Raw genomic sequence first — 13,440 nt, 5'->3', positions numbered from 1 at the left:
AGCACAGAAAGATCTTGCAAACAACAATGATGATCTGTGTTCGTGACTTTGGTTGAGAAACCTTGGATAGGGCACAAGGAAAACTGTCCTATTCTTCGAGGAATTGTGCTGTGTGAACTTTTAGCTCCGAGATTTCCAAATTCAATATCTGTTTAATTCTATTTGAAGCCTTTTGTTTGTGCTTTGGCTACTTTGCCACAAGCAACAATCGTTGGAATACTGTGGTAGTTTCTAGTGTTATAATGCGTTCACCACCGCAGGCCAACACCTGCCTACTGCCAGGTACAGCAACTGTTGAAGGTGCAGGCAGCCAGTAAAGATAGAGGGTGGTAGTGTTGGGAGGGGTGCGGGGGAGAGTAGCAATAGAGATGAAGGATGGATCCATTTGTAAGGATGATGTTGTTTGAGCCATTGGTCATTTTCACCTCATCTAACAATGATTGTTTGTTTTCAGACCTGAGAAATTAAATTTATTTGTTCAGTTATGCAACCTATCAAGAATGCATTTGTTAATTTGTCATGATCACTGAAGGAAACAATTTATAACTTTACTATTCTTAGCTGACAGCTTTGCGCTTTTTTGAGTGAAAACCTGTTTTGTCAACAAGTGGAGGCAGCTGAAAGGTCTTTAGGACTATGCTAGTTGTAAAGATAAAATCCTCTTGCGCCATTCAAAAATTCTGTTACTTAGAAAAAGAGAACATCTATGAGATATGAAACTCTAAAGGCAGCTTCACCAAAAATGTTTGAGAACCTTCTGGAAACCTCTGATGCAGAAGTTTGTCTACACAATGTACATGTTCCAATTTCATGAAATGTTTCCTGTTTAAAAGTTGTTGGAGTCCACTTGCTGGTGTACCATTTCTTGCAAAACTGAGTTAAACACAGCAGGGTGCCAGGTTTCATCTGCAGTCTGATATGTAAACTGATCACTGCTGCAGTGGAAGCAAGAGGTGTGACCTGAAAACTTAAATATCTTACTTTCGTAATTAGGTTGGTTCATAATGACAATGTTTTGTTTTAAATTTCAGGTACCTGTACCTCCTGTTTTCTAGTGATGACCTCTTGCCCTTGGACTATTGGGTTTTTAACACAGAAGCTCACCCTCTTCCTGTTTTACGCTCTATGAACACTACTCTCTCTGGAAATGTGGCATTTCAGTGAGGACTCGCAAGAGAACTGGAGGTGAACTTCACTGTTGCATCACAGTGCTAGCAGGACAAGTGTAACAAATCTGCTGGGGTGAAAAATGGATGCTATTCAATAAGACTCGAATGATTTGAGATTAAACCGTGCAGGAAAGGTGTGGACTACTGGGATAGTAAATCTTTCAGAGCAGAGTAACTACGAATGTACAAGTTTACAATGGTGTAGTTGGCAATCAGTACAGTACCAAGGCTGTACAATGAACTTTTATGGCAGATGTTCAAAGAAAGCTAAACAGCACTAGATGTATGTAAGTAGTACAGGATTTTGGTTTTTTTTCCTGCACTGCCTAAAGCCATTGAGAGTCCCTGGTAAGAGTGTAATAGTCTCAGTTTTTAAAGACACAATATCCCTTTTGTGGAGTCATGCATACATGGTTCTTCCCAACAAAAAGCAGATGAGCAAACTATTTTTGTAGGAAAAACCTTAGAAGAGGTTGCTTGTGAGGCTTTGTTCCAGTTCTGATGTTGCATATGATTGCAGACATCTTGGGATTGTTGGAATCTTACCAGTATAAGTGTGCTTGTGATATTTCTGCACTTTGCAAATTTTCTTTACCCTAAAGAAGCCTGTGTGTTGATTTTTTTTTAACCTATTGGTATCGCTATTTCAAATGTGAAGGAACAGTTGACCTTCAGGCTTGGTTTGCTTAGGGAGAATTTTGATTTCTCTTGCAGTGTATCTTTGGTAATGTAAAATAATGTACTTTTTCCAGGAATTTTCTGTTCTCATTTGGATGCAAAATGTAACATTTTGTCAATATTCTACAGTATTAGTCCCAACAGATGGCTGGTGGCTGAAAGTTTGCACTTGAGTTGAAGCTGAGCCATTTAATTTGGTAAAATGTTTACAAGTATGGTTCTCACCTTGCATTCTGCACTCTTTAGCTGGCTGGTGTCCCAGAGTGGTCAGGCTGCTCCTTAGCACTAGTGGCTAGAAGTCCTAACAGAGTGATTAAAATTTCCCTGGCGATGGTACACATCTTTACAGTATTAAAGAGGAGATGAACTTGTGTTGACTTAATCAAGGCCTGTAAAACATTTTAAGCATTAGGTTCTTGAATGAATCCCACACAAAAGTTTCCTTAATTCCACTCTTCACAACCCCCTGCACAATGGTAAAATGTAAGGCAATCTTCCATATTTATTCTATACACTCTGCTCCTCTTAAATCTGTTGCTTAAATCAGCTGATATTTCAGATTTCAGCAGTAAATTCTTACTATGCTGTATTATTTATGTTGCTTGATTCAGATTATTGGTATCTCAATTATTTCATGCAAGAAGTGACTTTGAATTATTAGGAGTAGACTGTATGCATAAGTTGAAGCAAACTGAAACAAAGGTGTACTGAATGATTAAAAAAAATGATGTCTCTGAGGATGTTTTTGATTACTGCATATTTATGTTCATAATCAAACAGAATGTATGCCTTTCTCCTCTCACCTGATTGTTTAGTTTCCAAGCTGTTCCAAAATATATCTGCCTTTCCACCTTTCCTACCCTATATATGTATAAAAGAGCAAGTACATGGACTCATCCTTTCCTGACTAAGAACATGACCGAGTGTCAGTTCCATTCTGCATTTGGCTACTGACACAAAGAACAGCAGCTCAAATGGCCCATTGATACCATTTATAGTAAACTGTTGACCATTTAATGCCCCTTAAAAGGCCAGGCATGCTGACATTCTAAATGATTCCTTCCCCTCGGTCTCTGTTCCTTTCCATTCATTAGGAACATAGAAACAAGAGCAGACTGTTTCTTGCCTGACACCGCACCTGCCATTCAATGAGATCGTGGCTCATTGTGATACCCTTGGCTATTAAAAATCAATTAGGTTTCAAATTAATGATTGATCAAGTTTCAGTTGTAGTTTGCAGAAAATAATTCTCACCTTTAACGAAATTGTTTCCTAATTTCACTCCTATAAGGTCTGGGTCTAATTTTCAGACTAAGGCACCAATCTTGGATTTTGCAACCTGCAAAAATGGTTTATTTCTGTATATCCGATTAGTTCCTCTCTTCTCAACCTTGATCAAGTCAATCCTTAACCTTCTAAATTCCAGGGAAATAAAATTCTAGTTTCTGCAATCGCTCCTCATAATTTAACACTTGGAATCTAAATATCATTCTGGTAAATCAACACTGCACTTTCTCCACGGTCAATATTATCCTTTCCTCAAAACTACCCACCCTCAGCCCTTCTATTTTAGCAACTGCCTTGTGATTAATGGAAAAATGGATAATCCTTGATACATATTTAAACAGTATGGTGACAGCCATTTTTGCGTTGTAAATACTTAATGAAAATAGGGATGATTTTGTTCTCTATCTATTCAAGGCTGAACTGTTGGTGCTCATCCTTATTTCGATACCTGCACTTTATTTTGTTTTCATTTCTCAATCATTTCCATTTGCAATCTCTCATCTTATTCCAATGCTTCTTTGCTCGAGTCCTTGAACTGTCATTGCTCCCCAAATTTGTGCATCTTTGCCCCAAGTCCCTCTTTGACCCTCTCCAATCGGATTTCTGTCACTCCTACAACACCTAGCCAGTGCTTTCTAAAGTCAAAAATGGCACTCTGTTTGATTGTCACTGTGCCACATTACCCATTCCTGTCGTTCATAACTTCTCTGCAACCTTGGGTGGCGCAGTGATTAGCATTGCTGCCTAACGGTGTCGAGGACCCGGGTTTGATCCCAGCCCTGAGTCACTGTCGGTGTGGAGTTTGCACTTTTTCCTCGTGGGTCTCGCCCCCACAACCCAAAGATGTGCAGGGCAGGTAGATTGGCCACGCTAAATTGCCCCTTAATTGGAATTTTTTTTTTAAAAAACTTCTCCGCAACCTTGAGATGGTTGATCACAATCTTCTTCCAGTCTTCCTCCAGTGTATCTTTAGTTCCATTCTTACCTGTTGAGTAACATGTATCCTTTCAGTCACAAAGATGCCTATTTGCATGCCTGTAACATTGCAAGCCTTCATTCCTAACCCTCTGCACATCTGGTACTAAAACTCATCTAATTCCTTGACCGAGCATTTTGTCACCTTGCATATTATCGCAATTGTTTACACAATAACATGCTTTTCATTATTTTGAGGATGCCTCTGTGAAGTACCATGGGGTGTGTTTCTACATTAAAGGCATTAGTTGTTGTTGGATTGATCAACTGGGAATCAAATGCTTTCCCACTAATCCCCACCAGCTAAAGTAGCAAGAAGGAAAGCTTTCCAGATCTTCTGGGACCATGTGGACACTCATTGCTGTAATGTTGCACTATGATGTCATCGTAGTGTACTAATAGCCAATCTGGGTGAATTCTGTGAAGCATTTGCAAAAGTTGAATACCATTCAACTATTTGCTTTTTACAGAAATATAATGCACAACTATTTGTGTATTCCTCTGAAGTGTTGCAAACTAATTTCCTATTCATCATGCAAGTTAAATAGTTTATTAGGAATTGACTAGACATAGTTTCTCGTAATATGAATATTCCCAGCAGACAAATATGTTGTAGGTAATTTGAGGATCAGCGTGGAGTCCAAATAAATTTTAAAAATGCTATAGATCTGGGATCAATTTCACATCAAAGAAAATTTATGCAAACAGATCCAAAGCGCAAACTATGGTCTTGTCACAGCCGAATCTTGAATCTTCTTCCAGGTCTTTTACTGCAAATGGACTGGGATTACAGCTAGAATGAATATAATTTGATTGAGCTAGTTGTTGATGCTCAGAATTTGGTTACAAAATCAAATCATTGCAAAAACGTAATGAAAATGGTCGATGATTTTGTTCACCTCTCAATGGGACTATGTTTACTGTATTTGTGTAATTTCATCCTCCTTCCGTCTACTTATCTTTGAAAGCAGAACGGTGGCCACATCTCAATTTTAACACTGCATGGTTTACAAACATTAATTGTGCTTGAAACCGAATGAGTTTTACCATTTTCAAGATAGAATACTACTTTTCATTGTGCTCAATTGAATTGCATCAGAAAATCTTCTAATAGGGATGTATAAAATTCAAAATTTGGTACCTTTGGTGAGTTTAGCACATAACTGCTATTCCATAAACTTGCTTCAAGTCTACTTTAAAAAGTGATAGAGAAGCAAGTGGATATTGTGGATAACAAATCATTGTGTTATTAAATGCATCTTGTTTAATTTGACTCAAAACACAAATGAAATATTTCTCTTTTCGCATTCATTTTGTGCCACTCAAATCACTGGTCAAAATGGGGCATGGGTTTTGTCTGTTCCTGTCTAGGTTGTTAGGTTAGGCATCTAATAGCTCAGGATTCTACCACAGGATACTTTCTATCGGCCAAATCCAGACGGACAATATTGGTGAAGAAAAAAATCTGGATTGTCTACTATGCAATTTGAAGATGTCTGGGATCAAAGGCCCTAGTTATGAATGAAGCACTGTGGAATTTGAGGATGAAAATCAAATTTTAAAATTATTCATATTATTAATCAAAAGGGATTCTGTTTCTGTTGCCAGTAGACTTTCAGCTGGAAGAGTTTGCTTCACTCAGGTATAAGTATTTTTGCCTATAGAAAAGGAGTTTGAATGTAGGGTGTTGTATATAAGAAAACTAGAATTTTTATTTCTGCCGTAGAATTTATATTTCTAGTTTTAATTTACTTTTCCACTTGATTATTGTACAGAGATGGGTGACATTTACTCCTTCTGCACAGATCAAGAGCAAGTGTAAGGACCATCTAAAAGCTGTAAAACAAATAACCGGCTAAAACTGCATGAAATGCATAATGCAGTTGAAATGTGTACCAGTGAAAACCCAACCTCCAATTTTAGCCCTTTTTGTGATGATTAACATTTCAAAAATATGTTTTAACATTCTTCGTGGTTAAATTTTTTAAGAGCAGCATGGTGTCAGGGACCCGGGTTTCATTCCGGCCTTGGGTGACTGTGTGGAGTTTGCATGTTCTCGCCGTGTCTGCGTGGGTTTCCTCCGGGTTCTCCTGTTTCCCTCCACAGACCAAAGCTGTGCATGCTAAATTGCCCCTTAGTGTCCAAAGATTGGGAGGGGCTATGTGGATAGGGCGGGGGTGTGGGCCAAGGTCGGGTGCTCTTTCAGAGGGTCGGTGCAGACTCGAATGGCCACTTTCTGCACTGTAGGGATTCTAGACACCTTAATACCTACATGTGAACATGTGATAAAAGTAGTGTTTGTTTATTTTTAGTCATTAAGAACTGATTAAGATTAATGGACAATGAGCAATTGTAGATATATATTTGAATGGTACAGTTACATCCATTTTTGCATTGCAAAATCTCCATGAAAATAATGGTTATGTTCCCATCTTTTGGTTCTGGGTCTTTTCTTCATTTTGCATTATTCTTTTCCTGTTTGATTATTCTATTTCTTGCATACTTGAATTTTTTTTGTTTCATAATTATTTTCTGCCAGCATCATTCACCTTCATCTCTTTCTGCAAACTGCCTTGTTATTAAATTACCACCTTGGCGTATTTTTTTCTTTCTACATTCAGACACTCCCATTTTAATTTGTGTAGCTAGCATTCATTTGTTGACCATTATTGATCAGCTATAATTATCCAATAGGAACATAACGAACAGGAGTAGATCATTCAGCTTTTCAAGCCTGTTCCATTGTTCAGTTAGACCAGTACCTCAACTCCAACTACCTACATTTGCTCTATTTACCTTTAACCAGCAATTTTAATTGACCAACCCTCAATATCTTTTTGAGGGCAAGCATTGCAAATTACAAGCATTACAACTATTTCGTGAATTGAATGAAAATCACGATATGACTTGCATCATTCTCTCTTGTTTCCCCTCCACTTTTTTACAAAGGGTCTTATTGCAAGATATGGCAATTGCAAAGAGAATTGATCAGGCCCCTTTCAAGCAACAGGAAGGACACCATATTCCGTCAATTTGTCAACATTGACACTTTTGCAACTGCTTTAGTCTGGTTCAGCGAGTAAAATAATCTTTCTACTGTGCAGATGGTCATTGGGAGTGGTGATCTCAACTCTCGAAAGGTATCGCAGTCATCTAAACTATTTGTGTTGGATAGTTTTTCCTCTGTAATCGATTTGAGCTTCATTTGTTGAATGAACACTGAAACGTCAGCTTCACACATAATCAACAAGGTTTGGCAAGGATGCAGTTATGACTTCCCTGTGACCATAGGTACAGTCTTTGCCAACCAGCGCAATTTAGCTGAAATCAATCCAGCCAGCGTAAAAGATAGAAGTTTGACAAAGGGTCATCTGGACTCGACGTTAGCTCTTTTCTCTCCTTGCAGAGGTTGCCAGACCTGCTGAGATTTTCCAGCATTTTCTCTTTTGGTTTCAGATTCCAGCATCCACAGTAATTTGCTTTTATTTAAAAGACAGGTGTTTCTTGTATAAAATTGTATTTCTGCAATCCTTGATGATTTTTTAAAAACTTGCTTCAGAAACTAGCTACTCACTCAAAACTGGTCATGCTCCCATTTGAATTAATGAGTATGAGAAGGCTTTACTGATTTTCCCTTATGAGGATGATGTTCAAATTAAGCTGTTTTTCGTGATGAGGGCCCTAGTTTCTCACTGCTTAAAATATTTTTAAATACTAAAGAGCATTTAATTTACAAAGGAACTAACTAGTGCCATCAGTCAAGTTTTAAATATTTCTGTACAGTTGCAGTAATTTTAAGTTAGTTAAAATCTGGTTAAAATAAAGTGGCAAAGCACATAAATTGCTCATTGATTAAAATTACATATATTCCATTATTTACAGCCCTAATAGATGTTTCATTAAATCTGAAGCCAGTTGCAGAATTCCAGCTCCTGTTTTCAAAAGCTTGAGAAATGTTCATAAATTCTATTTGCAGTCATATCAACTGTATCCACAATCCTTTATTCAATCCACTCTTACTTTAATTATTCCATGTGCATATACATATCACATAGTAACAAGCTCCCAAATTGAAAGGTCTCTACATGCATTGCAAGTGATGAGGGGTGGTAGTGTGCAGAAGAAATTGCAATTTTTGTTTAATCATGCACAGAACCAATGAGACTACAACTTCGAGAATGTAATTCTCTGTATTCGGATTCGTTATTGCAGCATTTTTAAGAAGCTTTTCAAATTGACTTTGAATTCTTGTGTCATATTTAATGCTTAGTTTGAAAACTAAATTATTTTTTTAAAGCTGCCCTCTGTCTAGATAAGTTTTTGCACAGATCAGCAGCATGTCAAACATGACTTTAATATGTGCCCAGTTTTTAATCTGTTAGCGGGTGTTCACCTCATCCTTATTTAGACTGGTGTGTAACATTTCCAGGACCTGATTACTAACTCTGTTTATGATTGTTATATTTAGAGACTGCAGTTGCTGGTCCTTTGCTTGACTCATGCTTAGAATGGGTGTGGTCCTTGTGCTTCCAATCCCTAAAACTACTCAATGTACTTCAGATCAAGAGTCACCAAGATTTTGGCAATTAATGTCCTCAGTGAAGGCATCCCTACGTAGCAAAACTTTACATTGACTTTGAGGGAGAGAAGAGTGAGTCCAAGACTAACATTTTAAACTTGAGTAAGTGCAATTATATGGGGCATGAAAGCACAACGAGCTAAAGTGAACTGACAACTTGGGTAAAGGGATAGATCAACAGAGATGGAGTGGCACATGTTTGAAAGGATATTTCAGAATGCACAAAATGGATGCACTGCAATGAGAAAGATTAATCCCATGGAGAGGACACACCATTCGTGGTCAACTGAAAAGATTAAAGATAGTATTAAACTTAAAGAAAAGGATATGTTTGCACAAAGATCGATCACGGGTCAAAAGGTTGGACAGAATATTAAAAAAAGCAAAGATTCATAAGGAAGGAAAAATTAGAGTATGAGAGCAAGCTAGCGAGAAATATAAAAACAGTAGGTAGAGTTTCTACAAAAGAAAAGTTAAAGTGAAAGTTGGTCTTCTAGTCAGTGAATCAGGAAAATTAATAGAAAATAAGGAGATGACAGATGACTTGAATAGAGATTTTGCATCGGTCTTCGCTACAGAGCATACAAGTAACATCCCAGAAATAGACTGTAAATTAGGAAATGGTCGGTATTGTGAAAATTCTGGCTGATCCTCATCTTAGGATCTTAAAAGAAGTGGCTAATGAGATAGTTAAAGCATTGGCTTTAATTTTACAAAATTCCCTAGATTCAGGAAAGGTTCCATTATATTGGAAAATAACAAATTTAACTTTTTTGTTCAAAACGGACGGAGACAGGAAGCAGGGAACTACGGACCAGCTATCTTAACATCTGTCTATTGAAAATGTTAGAAGCTTGGGCAGCACGGTGGCACAGTGGTTAGCATTGCTGCCTACAGTGCTGAGGACCCGGGTTCGAATCCTGGATCACTGTCCGTGTGGAGTTTGCACATTCTCCCCGTGTCTGCGTGGGTTTCACCCCCACGACAAAAGATGTGAAGGGTAGGTAGATTGGCCACGCTAAATTGGCCCTTAATTGGAAAAAATAATTGGGTACTCTAAATTTATTTTAAAAAAAATAAAATAACAAAGAAAAGAAAATGTTAGAAGCTGGGAGGAAGAGTTGGGGGCTGGGGTATGGAGGGGAGCCATAAGGAGGGCGAAAGCTTCATTGCCGTGTGTGAGGTTATGCCTCATCCAATTTAATGTGATGCACGGAGCCCACATAGTCTCCAGGGTGAGCCAGTTCTTTTTGGGAGTAGAGGATAGGTGTGGGTTGGGGGGGATGGGCGGTGAACCATGTGTTCTGGGCATGTCTGAGGTTGAGGGGCTTTTGGAAGGGGTTTTCGGACGTAATGTCTGAAATTCTGGGCGTAGGCGTTGGGGTGGCTTCAAGTGGGCAGCACGGTAGCATTGTGGATAGCACAATCGTTTCACAGCTTCAGGGTCCCAGGTTCGATTCCGGCTTGGGTCACTGTCTGTGCGGAGGCTGCACATCCTCCCCGTGTGTGCGTGGGTTTCCTCCGGGTGCTCCGGTTTCCTCCCACAGTCCAAAGATGTGCAAGTTAGGTGGATTGGACATGATAAATTGCCCTTAGTGTCCAAAATTGCCCTTAGTGTTAGGTGGGGTTACTGGGTTATGGGGATAGGGTGGTGGTGTTAACCTTGGGTAGGGTGCTCTTTCCTGGAGCCGGTGCAGACTTGATGGGCCGAATGGCCTCCTTCTGCACTGTAAATTCTATGATCTAAGTCTGGAGGTAGCAATATTCGGAGTGTCGGACGATCTGGAGTTCAAGTGAGGAGAGAGGCCGGTGTCTTGGCCTTTGCCTCCCTGATAGCCCGGAGACGGATTTTATAGAGTTGGCAGCTCCAGCTCCATGTGAAAATGACTTGGCAGAATGTTTGTATCTGGAAAAGGTTAAGTTTGCCATATGTGGAGTGGAACAGGGGTTTACTCTGACGTGGAAGCCATTTATCAACAACTTTAAGGGGATTTGAAGAATCAACGGGGAGGTGGAGAGTTATGTTTGTTTTGTTGGGGTGTATGAGGGGAAGGGAAAAAAGGAGGCGGGCTTGGGATGACCGAGGGAGAGAAGGGAGGGGTGGATTTTGTTTTGTTACCTGCTGTCGAGGTTTGGCTTGTGTACTTTGTATATATGAAAAAAGCTTTCAATAAAAATATTTCTAAGAAAATGTTAGAAGCTATTATTAAATTTTTATAGCAGGACACTTGGAAAAATCCAGGGTAATCAGGCAGAGTCAACACGGTGTTGTGAAAGGGAAATCATGTTAACTTATTAGACATCTTTGAAGAAGTAACATATGCTCCAAATACAGGGGAACCAATGAACGTGCTGTACTTGGATTTCCAGAAGGCTTTTGTGCACATCAAAAGTTATTGCAAAAAATAAAAGCTCATGGAATAGGTGGGTAAAATATTGCATTGGATAGAAGATTGGCCAACTCACAGGAAACCGGATAGGCATAAATGGGTATTTTTCTGGTTGGTAAGATGTAACGAGTGGTGTGCAGAACATTTGTGCTGGGGCCTCAACCTTTTACAATTTTACATAAATGACTTGAATGAAGGGACTGGAGGTATAGTTGCTAAATCTGCTGACGATGCAAAAGATAGGTAGGTTAATAAGGTGTGAAAAATAAGGGTGCCATGTGGCACAGTGGTTAGCACTGGGACTGTGGCACTGAGGACCCGGGTTCAAATCCCGGCCCTGGGTTACTGCACATTCTCCCCATGTCTGCGTGGGTTTCACCCCCCACAATCCAAAGATGTGCAGGTTAGGTGGATTGGCCACGCTAAATTGCCCCTTAATTGGGAAAAAAATAATTGGATACTCTAAATTTTAGGGGGAAAAAAATGGAAAATATACAGACTACAAAGGGACATAGGTTAAGGGATGGCACGGTGGCACAGTGGTTAGCATTGCTGCCTCAGATGGCCAGAGACCCGGGTTTGATTCTGACCTCTGGTGACTCTGTGAGTTTGTATATTCTTCCACTGTCTGCATGGGATTCCTCTGAGTGCTCCGGTTTCTTCCCACAGTCCAATGATGTGCAGGTTAGGTGGATTGGCCATGCTAAATTGCCTCAAGGTGGGTTACAGGGATAGGGTGGGGGTTTGGGCCAAGGTCGGGTGCTCTTTTAGAGGACTGGTACAGACTTTTTGGGCCAAATGGCATCCTGCTCTGTAGGGATTGTATGATAAGTGAGTGGGCAAGGACCTGGCAAACAGTGTATAATGGAATAGTTGGCAGGAAAAATGTATTGAAACCTTTAACTAAATGGTGAGAGATTGCAAAACTCAGAGATGCAGACTTCATGGAGTCCTAGTTCATGAACCGCAGAAGGCTAGTATGCAGATATGGCAAGTAATTAGGAAAGTTAATGGAATATTATCATTATTTGTGAGGGTAATTAAGTACAAAAGTAAGGAGGTGATGCTTCAATTCTGCACAGCATTGGTGAGAGTATTGTGTACTGGCTGATGTTATTCATGAATGCCTGCCTTCTCAACCTTGTCCTAACCTGAGGTTTGCCGATCCTCCGATTAAACCACCACCAGTCAGCCCTCCCCTCAAAGGGGAAAGCAACCTATGGTTAGCTGGGACTATGGCGATTTTACTTTCCCTATTGTGTGCAGTGTTGGTCTCTTTTTTTTAAATTTGTTCTTGGGACTTGGGCATTGCCGGCTGGGCCAGCATTTGTTGCCCATCCCTAATTGCTCTTGAACCGAGTGGCTTACTTGGCCATTTCAATGGGTGTCAGTTAAGAGTCAACCACATCGCTGTAAGGGTCTGGAGTCGCATGTAGGCCAGACCGGGTAAGGATAGCAGATTTCCTTCCCAGAAGGACATAGTGAACCTTATTTAAGGAAGGATGTAAATGCCTTGTGTCATGATAATGTCGTTTTATGAAATGTTTGGCTGCTCATATTACTGCAGTGATGTCAGTGTGGGTGGAGCTGGGCTGTCAGCTTTTTACTTTTGTTTTAGGCTGTTTGCTGCAGGGTGTGTTTTAGATTAGTTTTCAGTGTTGGAGCTGAAGCCAGACAAAGCAGGTGTACTGTTGATCTCTCTGCCATGAAAAGATTATCTCTCGATCATTTGGTGAATTCGGAATTAGAAATGTTGACAGTGAATGTAAACCTGATGTGCTTCTGTTAAAAGGTGTTTCTTTTGTCTTGATGTAGTTTGGGAAGTTATTAAGGATTACTTAGTGTTGTATTCTTTGGGGGTTATATTTGAATTGATGGTTGCTAAGATTTCACTCTTTTAAAAAGGTTAACTTGAGTTCATAGAATAAACATTGTTTTGCTTTAAAAATTACTTTTCGGTTTCTGCTGTACCACACCTGTAGAGTGGGCCGTGTGCTCCCCATACCACAATCTATTGAAAGTTGTGGGTCAGGTGAACTCCATGATACACTTTGGGGTTCTCTAAACCCTGGCCCATATTACTTGGAAGCAGTTCAGAGAAGGTTTACTAAACTAATACTTGGATTGTGCCAGCTGTCTTTTTGCGGACAGGTTGGACAGGCTGGGCTTTCATCTGCTGAAGTTTAGAAGAGTAAGAGGTGAGTTGAGTGAAGCACAAGATTCTGAGCGGTCTTGACAGGGTGAATGTGGAAAGAATGTTTCCTTTTGATGGAGAATCTGGTACTAGGGGCCACTGTTTAAAAATAACGAGCGCCCATTTAAAACAGATGAGAAGTTTTTTTTTCCTTGTTATTGAGTCTTG

General features: G+C 39.7%; 1 protein-coding gene across 3 annotated transcripts in view; it reads left to right on the top strand.

Annotated features, from left to right (window-relative positions):
- The window catches only part of man1a2 (mannosidase, alpha, class 1A, member 2), a 120,077-nt gene extending 117,492 nt beyond the window's left edge, over nt 1-2,585 (top strand). For all 3 annotated transcript variants that reach the window (XM_038802008.1, XM_038802009.1, XM_038802010.1), the window contains one exon: nt 1,032-2,585. In XM_038802008.1, the coding sequence (XP_038657936.1) occupies nt 1,032-1,164 (133 nt within the window). In that variant the 3' untranslated portion in view covers nt 1,165-2,585. The remainder of the gene's footprint in view (nt 1-1,031) is intronic.
- Nucleotides 2,586-13,440: the final 10,855 nt, after the last annotated feature.

Source organism: Scyliorhinus canicula, chromosome 7, assembly GCF_902713615.1.
Source record: "Scyliorhinus canicula chromosome 7, sScyCan1.1, whole genome shotgun sequence".
NCBI lineage: Eukaryota > Metazoa > Chordata > Chondrichthyes > Carcharhiniformes > Scyliorhinidae > Scyliorhinus > Scyliorhinus canicula.
Note: the sequence above shows the minus strand (reverse complement) of the source record. Positions and strands in the feature narration are given on the sequence as shown.